Here is a 14,739-nt window from a genome sequence, read left to right as displayed (position 1 = left end):
ATCCACATTTCCACAGATTTGGTCCAATTTCCTGATACCCCGCTGTGTGTTCGTTTGACATCATTGGTAGCTGTGATTTATTTTACCCATTGCCTATTGGTCATTGGCTTACCATGATATCCACTGCAATGTCAGCCTGGACATTTGACCAATCCTTGTGGTTTACCTCGTTTTGTGTCCCAAAGCGATGAAACATGTGCACTTATCATTGATACTTATTTGACACTACTAGATTCCTATTGTGGCCGTCTGCATAGGTACACTGTCACCAAGGTACCTGACTGATATACACGTACAACATACACGGTACCAATGCTGCTACTGCACAGGAATCACCGGCATCGTTACTGCACTGGTACTACAGTTACTCCTTGGTTTTGCACAGTACCAGTGCAGGTGGTCGCAATATGAATCTGGTAGTGTTATTGTACACAGCATACAGCATCTGTGTATTGAAATATTTGAATAATTTATGTTATATAGATCAGTGATTATTTGAAATATTGTTACAAAGTAAGACTTGTGATTTTTTTATTATGTCCCCATTTATGTACCTTTATTGACTGATATCTGATATATATTGAAACCATATCTAGTCAATGTAAGAATCTGACCGGGAACCTGACATCACATGCTTTTTGGCTGGTTTTGGTACTTATGATTTATTCTGTGTAAGAAATTAAACGGGGTCAAATATGGCGCTAATTTTTTCCATGTGTTCATTATTCCCATAGAGGTATGCTAAAAATGATTTTCAGCCAAATCTGAGGGGGTGACCTGCCAACCCATTGGTTGATTTGGCATGGAATGACTCATGTGCAATTTTTTCATGCATTGCAATTTACATATTATAAGAGATGACATGATTGATTAGCCAAATAACTCCTTAAATATGAAGTAAAACATGTACTTAAGTCTTCCTGTAGATCTATTTTAAGACTAAAATAGTTATATAGAAGTATTATACAAAGGACTGTGCAACCAAGACATTCTAGTGGAGTATTATATACAACATTTGAATTCTGTGCATTCATCAGTGGACCAGGCTGTGTATAATATAAGTATTCTATATTTATGAAAATCTTGTGAAAATCATTGATTTAGACTAGGAGAATGCAGACTCCGCCATATTTGTGTCACTAATGAAGAGATGGCTGATGAGAGATTGTGTAATTTAGGCAAAATTCATTATGGGATGATTACCGATTATTATATTAATATTATCAAACATTTTGCACCAAACTGCATAGGACCTGAGTTGACTCAAAATGGTAAATTTCTTTTTCACTAAGCTAAACTTTGCTATAGAACTGCAGATTTATAAATGTTGCTATCTCTGATGATCTGCTTAAGGTTTCATGATCTTCCAAAACCCAAACCTTGTCAAGAATTCTTTCATCAACTAGCAGCAGCTCACGTCTGGAGTATATTCCAACTATCAGACCATGGGCCAGCTTTACCAAAGATATCAATGACTAGCATTAGATCCAATTGATTGTAATTGTAAGACCCCCTATGGAAACATGACATTTGAAATAATTCACACTCCCTGTGCAGAAGATTAATATCATGTCTAGCATAGTGAATATTTGGATTTCCAACTGATATAGCCCATTGTATTCTGAAATGGACTATAAGGTGTTATAATAGTTGTAACAATGCAGGTGTATATCCAAGTTCTAGGTGAAATTTGACTATTATGCCAATTGTAGAAAGTATATGTGACATGATCAAGGGGAATGAGTCACATGTCGACCCTGGTCGAAAATGAGTTTTACATACTAGTATATGTTTCTAAAGAGGACATTTAGAGCTTTCAAAAACTGAAAACCCCATGTTCATATGATTTTTCTTTGCTAAGTTACGTCACTTGATCAATCGCTGAAAACAATATAAAACAAAAGAATTTTAACACTTTTTTTGCCAATATCTCAAAATCAATATTAGCGACATCCGACTCATTTCCGTTGACCATGTCACATATACTGAATTATTTGATGACATTTCCCCAAGCTGCACATATTGCATGAATGGTTAGCAAAAAAACATGTAGTTGGAGTGTTTGTAGATTAAAGCAATACTATATCAATTGTTACATAACAAGAGTGTAGGATAGAGGACCGTGGTGTAGTAGTCACAACAACAGTGTTACACATACAGAAATAGGCACTGTTATGTATATTGAGTGTAAAGAATTTCATATTTTTCTAAAAGTGTCCTCTATTTGTGAAATACTGGAATACAATTTGTGTGCTCAGATCCAATGCAAATGTACAGCATATGGAGATTTGATTGAGTTTATTTTTTACTTGAAAAGCTGTAAGTTTTGAAGAATGATTGTCAAGGTTGAATTGGTAGGTTAAAAGGGAGGGGATCAGCACAGCTGATATACATTGAGGGCTCAGAAACAGAAGGCCTTATGTCCATTTTGAGAAAAAGGTGGTTGAAGATGTGGTCATACTATAGGATCCACAACTAATAAGTTCCTACTAATGCTTTTTGAAATAAATCAAAAAAATATTTTACAAGAACTAAAATGGTATGTGTAGCCTAATTTGTTTTACACATCTCGACCAATTTACAGCATCACACATCATTGCGGTCGGTCATCACAATGGTTCATCATGTAAAAAGCTGTTTTGAAGGTTACACGTGAGTCGATGATAAGAGTCCGTAACAAACACATGAAAGACCTGGCCTACCACATTGTTTGAGAGTTTACTCCTATGGACTCGGATGCAACTTTTATAATTGGTCCAGATGTGTAAAACAAAAAGGGCTACAAATAACTTTACAATTTTGTAAAATATTTGTTCGATTTATTTCAAAAAACTTATAAATTGTGATCCTATGTATAACGGCATGAGAGCTTATTATACTGGCTTATAACTTTGACAAAGATTGGTCATGTAGATGAGGCATTTTGTTACTAGAATGAGAATTCTTTTCTGAAAATTTTGATATGAAAATGTTATTTTTTAAAAACTTGGACACAAAGCCGTGTGTTTCTGAACTGTTGACATGCATGTGTTCTTGGCACTATGCATGCAACAACCAGTTATAATTTGGTTCACCTCAAGTTCTGTAGTGACATCAATGCTTTTTCGCGGCTGCGCCGCAAGTGTACCGACAAACCACCCATGTACGTGTGAGTGTAGACTCAGAGCGTTAAACTTTACATTCGTGATTTGATACTGTGGCGAGCAAAATACGCACTACCGAACTTGACGTGACCAAATTATAGTGAGCAATTTGCACATAGTAATTTGCAATCACAGATTAACAATTAAAAATGTTTTCATAAAGTTTAAAACTGCCACTTTATGAATATTTATCATTTGCGAGAACTGTAAAAGCACGGTCATTTTCGCGACAATTTGCCGATTATGGAGTTCTTTGCTTGTTTTTAAACTTGTGATTTTGAGTTTTCTTACATAGACCTACACATAAGAGAACATATTTGTGCATTTTTATTTTGGCAGTAGCTGTATGGAGTGCAAAAACTGCAAAAAGTTAAATTTTATGTTGTATGAAAATTTACACTTTAACACGATTCCTGAAATTGATTCTCGCACAAGGTGAAAAATCTGTTATGTTCATGGATGGCACATTAATCTGGTATTAGGTGTGTAACAGATGAAGTCAAAACTCAACAGCCGGTTGACGGCGGTTGAATCATGTTTCATTTAGAACGATAGAAACCTGCTCCAACCGGACAGAACCGGCGGTCGAGTTTTGATTTCATCCATAACAAAATGAATGTAGTAATTTGATTAATCAAAGATTATTGTTTGACAGTTAGGTTGAACCAGATGTTTGTGATCATTTCCCACCTTCAAAGTTAGTGATATAAATATCCATTATCTATTGGTTAATTTGTGTAGCACTAGCCATGAAGTTTCACTTACATTAGCTGACAAAGAAGAATGGCTCTCTCTCCTATGGTGTGTGTACAGCACACTGTAAAGTGTGCTGAGGCTTGTGGATCAACGTCTAGGCATTGTGCCTGTGCGTAGCGCACTATAAAGCACTATAAATTTTATACAAGTGAGTACCGATTGGCCAATTCAATCATATCATCATACCATAAACGTCAAACCAGATTAAAGCTTTGTTCGGCACTCATGAGGAATAGAAAGGGAATGCTAAGCCCTGGCTATGTTGCTCATTAACAGAGAGTGACATCAACCAGTTCAATAGAGTGGTATACTTCTCTGCCAGTTACTTTAATAATGTAATTCCTGTACCCAGTGTGTGATCGTATACAGAACCAGCTCTTACCTTTATTTTCAATAACCAGTGATGGGAGGTAATGTTTCAGTTGCTGGGTCAAAATGAAATATGCCTGTCTGTAATATTTCTGTTGAATCAGCCTCTGACCTATCAGTATCAAAGTCAAAATGCTGCATACTTAAAGCAGGCGAGAAACATTTAGGATATGTGTCAAAATGTAAGCAGGTTCCAGGGATCTTATTGTTGGGCAAGAAGATCTGTAAATGGTTTGAAATCAGTAATTATAGGCTGTATCTAAATGATTGTTACCCAACCGATTCCAGTGATTAAGAACAAGATTCAGCTAATTTGTAGTTTCATGTTATAAAACTCTATATCTGGTCATTTCAAGGGGATCGAATGTTGTACATGTATTTGGTTGAAGCAGGGTATTCAATAAATATCACAACTAAGGCCAAAAAAAAAATTGTTTGTTTGCCCACGTCCGACCGACCGTGCACCCTGGTCCCGACCGTGCCTTTTTTTTTTTTTTTTTTTTTTTGGAATTTTTTTTTTTACAGTGGTTAGTATAAATTTAAAGAAAGAAAATGTAAAGAAAATGAACAGTATAACATGCAGAACCATCTCAAGAGTTAAACCAGTAAAGTGCTGTGTGTTTTGACTTATTTACCAGTCTTCAAATTAAAAAAAAAAAAATCCGACCTACCGACCCAACTTTTTCATAAGCCTCTATGGACAAACAAGCAATTTTTTTTGTGGCCTAATAGGTATTAATCATTTTGATTCAGACTGTATAACCTAAATATTGGTATTTATGATGCAAATTAGCAGACGACTTTCATATGTTGCTACATGTGTAAAGAAATTATTTTTATTATGTATCTAAGTATTGTTGTACATGTATAAGAAACTTGTATACGAAACCCTCCTCTGTATGTGCACAGCACAGGGTTGACATTACTATAACCTTTTCAATCGAATAAGAGCCAATGTCAGCCTTGTATTTATGTACTTGATAAAGAAGATAAAAGTACACATTCCTTCCACTGTTTTTACACCGTAAATGTTCATTGTAGTAGACAACCTTAATTGTCAAAGATGTTCAAACAAATCTTACATGTACTTTAGATACTACAATTAAAAGCCAAATACTGCCAACTGAATTGCAGCCCCAGGTGATACTCAGTACAAATTACCATACCAGGGTGTGCTGCAGATATTTGCCTTCTGGTATAGCAAATTGCTCCTTTTCAGTCAATTTTGGAACACACCTAATTTTCACCTAATAGGAGTCAAAAGATTGTGGCCTCCGGTATCAAAATGGGTCAAATTTTCTTGGAAAATGGTATAAATTTGGGTGCACTTTCAGATTCTTGGCGGCACATCCCTACCCAAACCATGAGTACCTCCCCCGGGATTGCAGCAGTTTCCAAATAGATTGGGCTTTTCCAGTTCACCAGTTGAAATTCATACACTCCCTATGGAAGACTTGACCTAATCTCCAACACAGGGGTGTAAAATGTAGATTTCAAATGGAGTCACCCATACTGGTAACCAAGCCTCAAAATAAGCAGATCTGGACCAGGAGCCACACATTTGGGAAAACAGCTCCTGATCCTGTGATTATCTAGTGAACAAGGAGCCATTTTAAAGGGCTAAGAGGTATTTAAATTTCAATTGACACAAAATACAAAACCTACTTTAACTACCAGGCTCTATTTGAAAAAAATGTAGCCTAGTTCATATGATATTGGTGTGGACTAAATGTTATGACCAGTGGGAAATGGCTCCTGGGTGCCTGCTTATTTTGAAGCTTCCTGGTAACCCCATTTGAAATTCACACTCCCTGTGTGGAAGATTAAGGTCATGTCTTCCATAGGGGGTGTGGATTTCAAGTGGAATAAGCCATTTGTGTATAAATGAATTTTAAGTAGCTCTTGCCAAAGAAATGGAATATTCTGGGATCTTGGATGCTTAAAGCCCATCGGAACTATTCAAGATTACATCACTGGAGAGTAATTTTGAATAGGTTTGAATCACGTCACAGGAGAGTGATTTTGATTATACACTTGGAGTTATGCTGTTGGTTATGAAGTGACATAATTAAAAATTACAAATCTGTTTTGGTGGAAGACAAAATTTGAACAAACTTGACAATAGTTCATTCAAGTTTGACTTTCTGCAGTTTGTACCGCCACAACCAACGCACTGAATGATCTATTGTTCTATTGTGTCCGATTTGAGCGCTGACATATTGGAAAATGTTGCCAATCAATATTCATGAGAGTGTACATTCAACATCCAATTTTCGAAATTGGGTGACTTGTGCTTGGCAGGTGTAAAATTCATCTGACTGGGCGTTTTAAATACGTAACGCATAACGGCATTGAAATCATCGAATGGCTGCCTATAGTGCTGTTAGTGTTAGGCCTATGTGGGGGGCTGTGTTTAGTTTCTATAATAATTATTATAAGGCCTACATTTATTTGTCATTCCTTTCTTTTCCTTTCTCTGTACTTATTCTTTCCTTGCTAAAGTATCACTCCCTCTTCTTATCACCCTTCCCTTCTCCATCCCCTCTTACTTTTTGTCCCCTCTCATTCCTATCATTTTCCTTACCTTTTTATTTATTTACATCTATTTATTTATTTCTCTTCATTTCTTCCTCTTTCTCTCTTCCTCCAGTCCTCCTCTCATTCTTCATATCCCCTCCTCCACCTCTACCTCCCTCATCCCCTCACAGAAGAGCTCCCCCCTTCAGTACGCCACTGTTTATGACATTCTCCTTCTTAAAATAAAATAAAATGTCAATTTGTGAAACAACTTTTATATAGGCCTATACCGGTATACTTATTATATGTTGCATGTATACGTAGCTATTACCATTCTACAGTACTATAGACATGCAGACATGGCAGCCTTGATGTGTAATCATTCAGCAAGCGCATTCAATTTATTTAAATGAAGCACCTAAATTCAGTAGGGTGACAACGAACTGTACTTCAGCGGCTAATGTGTGCCTTTTGTGCTTACGGCTACTCAATCACTTTTCGTTCCAATAGGCGCTTTCACACGACTTTCGTTTGATCACTTATTGACAGTAGCCTGCTAGGTAAAGCGTTAATACACTGTCGGGCCAGCTTACCGATTTAATGGCGGAAGCCCTTTGTCACAAACAAAAGGTACCTTTCGATGAATAGCTTGTCAGATTTCAAATCGGCACAAGTGAACAATGTGTTACATAATCTATTGCTTCTCCATCTTTAATAGCTCCATGGCCACAACAGTTAAATTCAGTGTACACTAAGAACATTTATAACATTGTAAACAAAACATATATAATGGGCTATTACAGTTAAAATCCTTACCCTATGGAAGACATACATTTTGTAACCTTAATCTCCCACACAGAGAGTGTGAATTTCAAGTGGGTTACCTAATTACAAGTGACTACATTTTAAATCTACACCCCTGTGTGGGAGATTAAGGTCACATCTTTCATAGGGGTTGTGGATTTCAACTGTCAAATGTAACTCCCTGTCTTCATTATTTATAGTAACTCAGGTTGTATTTTATCCCTCTGATATCAGAATGCAAAAAAAAAATACACTGTATCAAAATGATTTTGACCCGAAAGTTTCTGGTGATTATGGACAGCTTGCATGTCAATATGCAACATGAGATCAAACTTATTAGAATATTAATGTTATGAAGTTTCATTGAGGGTCATAAAACAATTAATGTTCTGGTCATAAAAGAGGATCTAATGTTGTATTTTGAACAAGCTGGCTTTTCAATAAGCATCAAAACTGATGGGTACCACAATTGGGTACAGCTTGTTTGTAGAAATAAATTTATAGGTATTGAAATTATTGCTCTGCATAAATGAGAAGTTACGAAAATAGATAAAACAAATGGCTATATCACATTTGCTGTTTCTGTTACTTAAAATTTGAGGGAAATGATTTTTCAATTATTCCCCTTTTAAGTCAAAATGAAAGAAGTGTCCATTGATTTATATGATCTTGTGATCAGTCCATATGCAGAACCCACAATGTACACCAATTTATTGTATTGATGGTCATAGGTAATAATGATTTTGTGTTAACTGATACTATGTGTGATTCATTGTACAAAAAATATATATGTAGAAAACATGTTATATATGAAATTAATTATGTACTGAATATAATAAACCACCACATTGTGGAAGAACCCAATATTATTGCATTGAATGTGATTGTTTAATGTGTTATGGTGATCTAGAAACGTCTGCATAGAGGACAGAAATTTCATGGCCTGCTCGTTGCTATGAATGGTTGCAATAACTTGGATTGCATTTGGTCAAATTAATCGGGAATAGGGTGAAATTTTTATTTTAGTTTCATAATGTGACCCGATCTGATCGAAGACCAAAGTCGGCTATGATGAAATTCTGATATAGGCAAAAAAATTAATAAAATTATAAGACAATGTATGAAAAAGGTTAATAACAACCAAGTATGTCAGGGACTTGGGGATTTTAACATTTCCTACTTTGGTGTGAGTAGATCAGATTGAGTCACATATGTTTAAGGGCTGGGGTATGAGCGTTTGGACAGTATTTATTTTGGGACATCAGAGCACATCAGACATATCGAATTGCATTCTGAATACGAAGAATGTCATTCTGATATCAAATAATTTTGATTTTTTGTTTTTCTCAATTTAATACACATTTTATGGCAAATCATTAAAAATTGATATTTTTGATATTTAACAGTACTCGAAGTAAACTTTATAAATCTGATGATTTATACTTAAAGTGTATGTAGGTGGGATGAAAAGCTGACGATCAATTGAAAATTTTGATCTTTCATTTGAAGATATGGATTTTTTTCCCAAAACACCAAAAAAATTAGGTCTTTTTGGGAAAAAATCCATATCTTCAATATGAAAGGTCAAAATTTTCGATTGACCGTCGGCTTTTCCTCCCTGCTACATACACTTTAAGAATTAGATTTAAGAATTAGATTTATATAATTTACTTGAGGACTGTTATATATCAAAATTTGAAAAATATCAAATTTTTATAATTTGTCATAAAATTTGTATTATATTGTGATTTTCAAAAAATTAAAATTATTTGATATCTTGCTTCGTATTCAGAATGCAATTCGATAGGTCCGAGGTGCTCTCATGTCCCACAAAAAATACTGTCGAAATGCAATAAACGCTCATTTTAGATCCCTTAAGTTAAACATAAAACAAAGGGCTCTGGTAGCAATGAGAGCACATCAGACAAGACCTCACTCTTCAAAAACAAAAATGTGGAGTGTCAAGATGTTATTGTTAAGCGTAGGCCTACTGTATTAATGTACACATCTTGAGGGGGAAATAGGAAAAACATGGTATCAGGTCATAATAAGGGACTATTCCAATTGAAATCCATACACCCCCTATGGCAGACATGCCTGGCCTTAATCTCCCCACACACAGGGGGTGTAGGCTTCAAATGGAGTCACTAAGGTCCATCAGCCCATAGAACAGGCAGATATTTTTATCGCTTAAGTCATCATTTGATAACATCTCTACAAAAATTATTACTGTTTATGATTGGAAACAAAATCAGTCCCAGTTCTCTACGACATGAAGGTTCACTTCAGGCGGCGAGTGGCATGATAGAGCCGGCAACTTGTGAAACCGCCCGGCCGTATGGCATTTTCCATATACTCGGTTAGTTTTGTGGGGTTCATTATCGAACCCCAACGGTTTTAGCTTGTATTTATATTATTTATGAACATAGATAGGCCTATTTGTTTGTGATATTTCAAGCGTTTTAAAATTTCAAAATAATCCCATTCAATTACACGGTTGACGATGGAAATTTACTGAATTTAGAGAATGCACGTCATTCACCACCTGGTTCACTTGTTACAAAGTATGCATTATGCATTACAAATTCTTATAGTTATGTACTACTTGTTCCAAACAAGCAAAACTATCAATAAACTCTTCTTCTGCCATCCCATAGCGAGTGTACCAGTGTACATACGCCCTCATGGCAAACATATTCCATGCTTTATGAACAACAGTGTCTAAACTTGTCACAGGAGCTTGACAATTACCAAGCAATGTGGCAGTTTTCTCGTGTCTACAGAACTCCCTGTTCTGTGTGCAAACAGTGAGAGCCATGTCACCCGGGATCCAGTCAGGATACATATTGGCATCGCTAAAGCTTGAGGTGTCTGCTATGGATGATTCTTTGCCACGCAGAGTAAGGATGTTAGCAAGGGATCTGCTGAAGGCGGGGTGAGGAGTTGCTTGATGAGATGTGGGCACTTTGACATGCCAGTTCATTCCTGGGAATATAGAATACAAATGGATAGGAAATGGTTATGTTCTTTTGGACATTTTCAACATTATGGATCATATAACAACTGCACTTAAAAGTATTGAATAGAATTGATATATTTTGCTTACCTTGTTTTGTACAAAGTATTCAAAAATTATTTCAAATCTAGAACTACTAGTCAACATCAATGTGGAATACAATTTTTTTCAGTACATTGTTTTATTCTCATTTTTAGGGAAAAATACAGTTGAGTGTATTTCTTCTGTGTTTAGTTTTAGTTTAATGAAATTTATAGTACACTGTATTACTGTACTGGTACCCATAGACATACCACCTAGCCCTATGAGGCTATGACTGCCCATCCCTGACCGTGGCAGTAGGTGAAGCCACGTATCCAAGGTGATTTTGGTCGGGTGGTCGGACGCGAAGAAATAAGCGTTCATGTCTGGAGAGAAAGACGCGCTCGTTTGCGTGATTGTTGCACCATTATCGCTCACGTCAAATGCAACATGTTCCATAGACGCGAACATATCGGCTTGCTTGCGTCCGGGTATGCGTCCTTGTCAAAGTCGTTGCTAAGCAGTGTCGGCTTCACTACGCGAACCAAAGTCATAGGTCTAGGTACTTGTTTGTCTGTGCTGGTACCTACCTTCTTCAATAACCACTCCTGTGATAAGCATCTGTCTCAGTCTCTTCAACACACTAGGCCAATTGTAACTGCTGAATGCTAGAGACTCTTGCGATACCTGAGGTACGTTGCGGAGTGTGAGAAGTTTATAATCTGCATGTGGCACCAATTGTTTCATTATATCACCAAAAGTTTGCCAATGTGATTTAGAATTCAATGCTGGCTGTAGAGCGGATGCTGTATGGTGGGCTATAATTTGGTTCATATTGTCCAGCGATACATTGGGTTGATTTGTGATACGTGAACATATTGTTCTTATATGATCGTTCTGGATGAGCAATATTGCATCTGAGCACTGGTACAAATGAGCAAGTGACAGAATAGTGTTATAGTTTTGCAGTATAACTTCTCCGCTGCTGTGTGGCCAGATGAGTTGATTCATCAAGACAGTATGGGGATATTCATCTCTTAGTGCCTGACTGACACAAGTTCCAACTCCGGAACCAGTTCCACCGGCTACGCTCATAAGAGCCAGAAAACCACCCAGTGCATCACATTTTTCTACCTCTTTCTGTATCATTTCCATGACAGGTTCGACCGTGTCTGCTCCATGACTGTAAAAACCATCAGCCCAGTTATTACCAGCACCTCTCTTCTTGCAAAACTGTTGGCCAATCGGGTATCTCCATTTTGCAGACTTCTTAGCTTCTGTCACTGTATTCTGTATTACTTTTGTTTCCATATCAACAGACACAGCCCTTGCCGTCATACCGCCACCAGAATCATTGCGATGGAAAAATCTTTGTAGGCTCTCCTCAACATACTCTTGGTTATTCTTAGACTTCGGTAGATTTTCATTTTGCAAATCTGACGCAAGTGTTTGAAATAGTTTCAACCCTACTTGATTGCCACACTGTCCCAATTGCAGAGTTACAACGGACATCTTGTGCAGTGGTGACAAAATAACCAACAGAATTAGAATTTGTCACTGGTCTGTACTTGTCTTTGGGGCAATGATGCACTGTAGTCTAGCAAAAAGTGGTATTCTCCATCTGAAAATCAAATTACAAAAATTTAGTTCCATGATACATGTGTACAATGTACAGATTATTTCTTGCAGTTTTATGAATACAAGGGCTCAACCTAGCGAGGAACATCCCATCGTCGCATCCTTTATGACCAGTGTTGGAATTTAGCATTTTTTTATGCATAGCCATAGCAAAATTTGCTTTCATTACTCTTCTCTTGGTACATTCACATACTTCAGTGTGTAAATCTATGGCATAAAAATGCTACTCAACTCCAAAATCGTTTATAAATTGCTTAAAATTGAATAAGTCAATCAAATTGTCATTTGGCATTTTGGTTGAATACTTGCTCCATACATTCGATGACAACAATTTCATTATTTGCCTTTTAAGCTCTTTTATACCTATAGATTTCCAAAGTTCTAATCGAGGCAAAAGTGTCTGCTCCATGAATCCCAGAATACTAGTACAAATTTTACTCACATTCTCGAGTCGTCGTGGTAGATAGTAAATAGATACTCGATCAACTATGAAAATTGTGAATTGTACAATGTATTATTGTTTTGATTTGGGCAAAAATTTGTTTGTACGACGAGCTTCGTGGCGCGAAATATTTGTTTTGACAGCTTGTAAGCTAATTAGAGCCCTCTACCGGCCAAATATCATTATCATTCTTAGGTGATGCCAAATTGGAATAATAAAAGGGAACGATTTTTGGTATTGGTTTTCATGTGGCACCCTTTCAGTTTTTGCTCACACGGACCACCGGGGGACCACCGCCCGACCACCGGGCTCACAATTAGTAGAGTATATAAATCTTGGGGTTTGGGCACTTTTCATGATTCATCTAATAATTAAAAATCCAATATAAATAATTTAAAAAAAACGCCCTGCCCACCTCGCTCGGGCAGTCCCCTCCCCCCACATTTTCATTTTGACCCTCACAAATGGGTAGAGCTTAGGAGGCTCCGGCTGGTATTTTCTTCGGAAGGGGGGGTCATACTGGGGGAGTCGTATAAAGTTTTGGAAAGAAAAATAGGGGGGTCATACATTTTTGATGACCAAAATGTAAGGAGTCACACAAGATGGCCACCGGGAGATAGTGTGTTTATTTTATTCAAAAAGACTGGTTTCAATACAATTTAAGCCTGTTTAAGGGGTAAGGGAATAAACCAAAAGATCGCTGACGTCCTATAAACGAAACTAGTTTCGTTTAGGGGGAGGGGGGTACTACGGGGGGTAAAAATACTCGATAACGTTTGTAAAAAACATCGGTCTGAAGAATGTTATTATTACTAATGTCAGAATTTTCAACATTTTATAATTAGGCCTACGTTTCTGGCAGGGAGGGAAGGGGTCCGTTAAGAAACGAAACTAGTTGTGTTTATAAGCTATACGTCATCGATCTTTTGGTTTGTTCCCTAAGGTGTATTGGTGGTGGTGGTGGTGGTGGTGGGTCATATTGACTCTAAATAGTCTAGATATATCATGCGACTATGCGAGTGTCTTGCCCTCCCTTAACCTTGTAGCTCGTTTTGGTTCTCTCATTTGGCACATTCCCGGGGGCACATTCCCCCCCCCCCCGAAAAAAAAAATTGCCTACTAGTCCTAGTGCCCTTCCAAAATCGAGTGCCCCTTCTTGTTGCCCACCCTCTCTCAACTGACATAGGCTACATGTAGGTAGTTCAAATTTCTCATTCGCATTGTGCAGGCCCGTACACAGGGGGGGGGGGGGGTGCAGAAGTCATGAAGTCCCAAAAAATCACAATTTGCGAGAGAAGCAAGCAAAAAAATCATTTTTTGGGGGCCAAAAAGTCCACATTTTGGGAAGAAAGTCCACTTTTCACAAAATCGGCCCCTCTTGGAAAACTCCACTTTTCCAAAATCAGCACCTCAAAAAAATCCTGCATAAGGGCCTGTGCAATAATTATTAATTATTAGCCCCTGTGGGGGAATTTCAAACAGCTTGCCAAAATTGCTTGCCCTCGCTTATCTCGGCCTGCCAAAAATCGCTTGCTCCCTTCTTTTGCATATGCCAAATATCCCAGTGCAATTTTTTTTTTATGGTCTAGATATATATAATTGCGAATGCAGCGAGCACTAAAATTTGCATATTAAGGGAACTGGAATGAGCGTTTTGAGCGTTTCGACAGTATTTTTTGTGGGACATGAGAGCATATCAGACATATCGAATTGCATTCTGAATACGAAGAATGTCTTTCTGATATCAAATAATTTTCATTTCATGAAATTTACAATAAACAAATAATACACATTTTATGACAAATTAATAAAATTTGATATTTTTCACATTTTTGAGATATAACAGTCCTCGAAGTAATTTTTATAAATTTAATGATATATTCTTAAAGTGTATGTAGCTGGAGGAAAAGCCGACGATCAATTGAAAATTTCAGTGATCTTTCATATTGAAGATATGGATTTTTTCCCAAAAAGACCTATTTTTTTGGTGTTTTGGGAAAAGAAATCCATATCTAGTACGAAAGGTCAAAATT

The 14,739-nt window shown here is 37.0% G+C and overlaps 1 protein-coding gene across 1 annotated transcript; it reads right to left on the bottom strand.

The window, feature by feature from the left end:
• Positions 1–9,374: 9,374 nt before the first annotated feature.
• LOC140164403 (tubulin delta chain-like) lies at positions 9,375–12,882 on the bottom strand. Its single transcript, XM_072187680.1, has 3 exons — positions 12,707–12,882; positions 11,217–12,247; positions 9,375–10,574 (listed from the first exon to the last, which is right to left on the bottom strand). The coding sequence occupies exons 2-3, from the start codon at positions 12,136–12,138 to the stop codon at positions 10,168–10,170; spliced, it is 1,329 nt and encodes a 442-aa protein (XP_072043781.1). The 5' UTR covers positions 12,139–12,247; positions 12,707–12,882; the 3' UTR covers positions 9,375–10,167.
• Between the last annotated feature and the right edge of the window lie 1,857 nt (positions 12,883–14,739).

Source organism: Amphiura filiformis, chromosome 11 (genome assembly GCF_039555335.1).
Source record: "Amphiura filiformis chromosome 11, Afil_fr2py, whole genome shotgun sequence".
Taxonomy (NCBI): Eukaryota; Metazoa; Echinodermata; class Ophiuroidea; order Amphilepidida; family Amphiuridae; genus Amphiura; species Amphiura filiformis.
This window is presented reverse-complemented; position numbering and strand designations above follow the sequence as displayed.